Raw genomic sequence first — 5,000 nt, 5'->3', positions numbered from 1 at the left:
CCCAGCTCCGATTTCTTTTTAGCACAGTAATGGAATCTTAACATTTCTTTATTACTTAGCATTATCAACTTTCGCCGTAAGATCAGAAGAAAACAATCCAATCATCATGAACTCTTTCACTGCATTAAAAAATCTAACTTGCTCCTCCTTTCAACCGAGATAAAAGAGATAAAGGACAGCAGCGAGGACTTACAGGTATTTGCTGGATCTGACCGTCACTCCCAATTATTTGCTGGATTATCTGTATGCCGCCTCCTGCTGCCGCCGCAGCTGCTGTCTGCTGCTGTGCTGCCTGCTGTGCTTGCTGTTGCTGTGGCTGCAACTGGATAATCTGTGCAGTTTGCTGTTGGGGTTGCGTCGTCGAAGCAGTTGTTCCTGTTGCCTGAAAGGAATTGCATGTTACTTTTTTATAATCCTCAATGGCACTTTTTGACCAATAAGTAGAAAATCTACCAAAGCAATTATAATACAATTGGAAATAGTTCCAATCGGGTGAAGAAAAAAAAATGTTGCCAAGTAATAGAGACCATGTCATTTTGCAATGAAAACATTCTTTCCCCGTAATCATCTCCAAACAACACAAAAAATATGATCTATATCCAACTGTTTATGACTTTAACCCATTCGCGCCGGTTGACGTGCTGACACGTTTTGTGGTTTTTGTGTCAGATGCTGGGGACAAGATATGAGGGCAAGACCAGCGCTCAGGGTGGGCGAGCGGGCAGCCCAGGCTCGCGGCTTGTGTGTCCGAGAATCTCAAGGCGTTAGGCTTATGCGTTTGAAAACCCTGGTAAGCCAGAACCGCCCCGGCGTGAATGGGTTAACCCAATGGCACCAGGAAAAAATTGACACGCAGTTGCCGCTGCAACAGTTTTCATATCGAGGTTGCCCACTTGAGATAAAAATTAAGAGCTCGGAGATGCTATTACCCCCAGTATGCATCTTTACTTTAACATGACTAACCTGCACAGTTGACACCTGGCCGCCAGCTTGGACTATCTGTATGGTCTGGGGTTGTGTGCTGGTCTGCTGTTGCACTGTCGTCTGAGCGGTGGTGCTGCTGTTATTGGCGGTGGATTGCTGCAGAACAGCTTGGTAGTGCTGAGCAATCTGATAATAGTGCTGTTAACAAACTGTTAGGTTAACTGACTTTGAATCCTCAAAACAGGGGTGTGACTGGAGAAGGGAAGCGGGAGTTTCCGTCAAGATAAACAACACCAAAATTGTTTTGTCTTAAAATGAGAATTCAAAGAGTGAAATTTACTTTCTTCAGCAAATTGTATTCATTGTATGTTCTTCAGGCAGGAAGAAAATAAGAGCATTGCATCAGTACCAATATCATTTTCTCACATCCTATTGACACAGTTTTGCACAAAAATAAAATTAAACAATTCAAAAATAATAATGAATAATATTAAATCAAAATATACATCAACAAATAAACAAGATAAAATAATTTCTAAAAATAAATAAACAAGTAAATAGAGAAACAGCTTAATGAAATAAACATGAATAAGAGCAAATAAACAAAATTCTCAACATGAAACAAGCAGAGCTTTTACCTGGTCAGCAGGGACGCCCGTTCGACTCGACTCCTCCCTGCTCTTAGGGGGCTTCAGCTCATCTCTGGGGACGATGTCGATCAGGAAGTCAAACTGATCGTACTTTGTGATGGCCATGGCTATGTCGTTTCTCTGCAACAGGAAAGTGCTCTTCATAAATACAGCTGTATATTCTCAAGAACAGATATGAGGGAAGAGGGACAGTGGAGAATAGTAGAACATCATAAATGAAGGAATAAATAGCTTGTAACTTCAACAAAAAGGAAAATGCAGCACATCCCTGCAAAAATGGCAGTTGCATAAGGGCTAATCTACCTTTCATAAGAGAGGTGATCATGAAATAAAACACAAATAATATTTAGAAAAATTAATTCTTAACAAATATATATATATAAATAAATAAATAAATTCAAGAAAAAGATAATGTTACCTGAAGCGTCCTCCTCTTGTTGTCTTCTGTGTGGATCCACGCTCTCAACGTGAGCTCTGTGATGAAGATCTCTGCCGCCTTGCTGAACAGGACTGGGGCCTCCGCGCTGATCATCTTTACATCCTCATCCAGTTTCATGATCCTCTTGATCCGAGCTAGTGGTAATTCCTGCTGCCTCAAGTCCGTCTGTCGATCCCAGGAAGTGTATGAATGGAGCGAATTAATAAATTAATGAACAGATTAACAAATGGGGGACATTAACCAATTTGCATTAAGAACTTATTATCTTCCTACATAACAGCTGAAACACGAATACCAAGACCACAATATTTCAAGTCAAACTAGTCTAACTTTTTTGTGTTTTTTGAGATATAATACTCATTTTGAAGTTACATATGATAATCTTGCCAAGTTATATCCATGAATCCGCAAAATACTATAATGATGACATATGAAATATTGTTTTACTGTATTTAGAGACTTATTTGTCATACAACAACACTGATGTGAACCATTGCATTAAGAGTGTGTTAGCTAGACAGGATGGGTGCCATTCAAGCTCTCTTGCTGGAGCTAGAAGAAAGTGGTGTCAACAGGTTTGGATAGACCATTACTTGAACCCAGTCTAGTACGGGTGTTATTTCAAGTCGGCAGCTTAGGCAACAAGACGGGAGTTTTCCCACACATCGGTTCTGCTCACAGTTGTAAGCGCGCACAGAGTCATAGAGTTTTAATTTTGTGTGTTTTACTGTATTTAGAGCTATATTTGTCAATCAGCCTAAACCCTCATTTATGTGATGGATTTATGGAAAATTAATGTTTGAGCTAGTCTGCGCTACCCGGAGGGCTGAGAAAAACCCTTCAAGGCTCTCTAACATTGGCCTGGAGCTAGTGTCGTTGACCGCCCGCCCTGACGACCAGTTCGGACGTTAGGCGCCCCGTCCGCAATGGGTTAATATTACGGCAATTATAGTAATTATGACTGCAGTTATCATCATCACTCACTCATTACACATTGCACAATAAAATATGTGTGATCCAAAATCCCTGAACATCATGTACATCATGACACCCGTTGTCAGGCCAGAGCTCCTGCATCATGTATGCCATGACACCCATATGCAATGGGTTAAATATTTGTCATAAAATCATAGTAGATTAACTTTTTTCCTACCTACAATCTAATCCAGCTGTTCACAACCTTTAACCCCTAAAGAGATGTGTACTATCTTTAGTCATGCTCAGATAAAAGACATGGGCCACCTATCAAAGCATTCCACAGGAAGTCGAAAGATTACAATTTTCACGTCTCATAATGTAGATTTTGATCTATAGATTCCAAATATATATTTTTTGAGTGTAGACTGAATTACAGTAGACAGAACTGATTGTTTAGTGTATTTCTGTATTAGATCACAAGACAATGTGTCCTTTTGGGGTTAACCACCTTCCCAATGGGCAGTTGGTTCTTCCCCCAATGCCTCCCCCTTCCTTCAAGTTCAAAAAAATTATTAAAACCTCTCATGAAGGAGGGAAAAAATATATAATGCCTTTTTATGAACAACTTTGTATGTGCAATAGTTCTATACACAGCAACACTCATTAACAGAATTCCAAATATATTTAGAGAAATTTTCCTCTGAGCTCCCATTGCCCAGGTGCTTTGGTACCAGTATAACTGTCTGAAATGTAAATGCAAGCATCTGTTAATAAATGCCCTTTTTCAGAGCCCTTCACATTCATATATATTCCCAACTTACCACACCCTTTCCATTCAAAATAAAAGTAACGGATGAAGATGTCGGCCTGCACTTTTACTTGAACATGACATCTAAACTGAAATTAACATAAATAAATAATCAACCATCTGAATGAAACCAAATCCAACAGAGCCCTGAATCGTACTTGTGTAAGCTGCCTGATCTCCTCTGTAACCTTAGGCCAGAAGTTGTTCAGTCCCTGTTGCGCCTCTGTCATTGCTGGCTGAGGGCCATCTATCTGCCCCTCCACAGACATCCTGTCAAGAGGAAAGAGTTAAGAATGTAAATGTTTATTAGTTCTCCATGCATAAAGAACAATAATAGTGATTGAAATATTATATCATATTATAATATTCTCTACATATCCTTATGGAACATGCAAAAGTCTTCCTTTGAAGAGTCCATTGTCTTTCATTCATGCTAATGAACAATCCAAGCTTCTAACTATTTGCAGTCTATAAATACAATCATTATATAACAGATACATGTAAAGTACTGTTAAATATACAGCTATATCATGTTGCGCCTGCTGGAATGTTCTAAACTTAGCAGGCTCAGCTCTTAACCCATTAACGCTGTCACAATATCACGTCAAGTGGTGGCAGGTCCAACCGTCAGGGACAAGATATTTTGTCATGGCTGTCCTTCTGGCCGGCACACGGGTGATCGGGCATGTAGCACTTGACCGCAGCCAGAGCAGGCTAATAGCTATTTAGCTTATAGGTATTACGATCGATTGGAGCCAAAACAGCCCCGTTGGCAACAGGTTAATGTAAGATATATAATACCTCTGTAAAATTTTATAAGCTATATAAAATATTCAAATTTCAATTTCAATATAAACATAAAGCATATATAAGACTACACTGGTTCACAATTCATAAATCCATCTATATATATACTTCTACCTAATTACAAACACAAAATTACAACTTTTTAAAAAATTCTTTTGTCTTCTTATAATATATGGCCATATAAAGCATGCTGTCATATGTGATGAAAAGCCTGCATTCTATTTTTTCCAGTAAAGAAACAATGGCTCCCTATAAGTACTTTGTAATCAAATATTGTTTATGGTTTTATTCTCTATAATACTACAAGTCATATTCATAACTAGTTAATGAATTTGTAGATAGGTGATATATATATAAATATATATGATCATAAATTGCTCAAATATAATATATATATATATATATATATATATATATATATATATGTATATATATATATATATATATATACATA

The 5,000-nt window shown here is 38.1% G+C and overlaps 1 protein-coding gene across 5 annotated transcripts in view; it reads right to left on the bottom strand.

Annotated features, from left to right (window-relative positions):
* The window catches only part of LOC122244559 (nuclear factor Y-box C), a 12,255-nt gene that overhangs the window by 5,831 nt on the left and 1,424 nt on the right, over positions 1-5,000 (bottom strand). For 3 of the 5 annotated variants that reach the window (XM_043002497.2, XM_043002496.2, XM_043002499.2), the window contains exons 2-6: positions 3,898-4,009; positions 1,993-2,178; positions 1,563-1,694; positions 964-1,122; positions 194-382 (exon numbers count right to left, since the gene is read on the bottom strand). In XM_043002497.2, coding sequence (XP_042858431.1) covers positions 194-382; positions 964-1,122; positions 1,563-1,694; positions 1,993-2,178; positions 3,898-4,008 — 777 coding nt within the window. In that variant the 5' untranslated portion in view covers position 4,009. The remainder of the gene's footprint in view (positions 1-193; positions 383-963; positions 1,123-1,562; positions 1,695-1,992; positions 2,179-3,897; positions 4,010-5,000) is intronic. The other 2 variants (XM_086556108.1, XM_043002498.2) reach the window with 1 other exon arrangement.

Source organism: Penaeus japonicus, unplaced genomic scaffold (assembly GCF_977035675.1).
Source record: "Penaeus japonicus unplaced genomic scaffold, GWHDUDI00000001_assembly GWHDUDI00000031, whole genome shotgun sequence".
NCBI lineage: Eukaryota > Metazoa > Arthropoda > Malacostraca > Decapoda > Penaeidae > Penaeus > Penaeus japonicus.
Note: the sequence above shows the minus strand (reverse complement) of the source record. Positions and strands in the feature narration are given on the sequence as shown.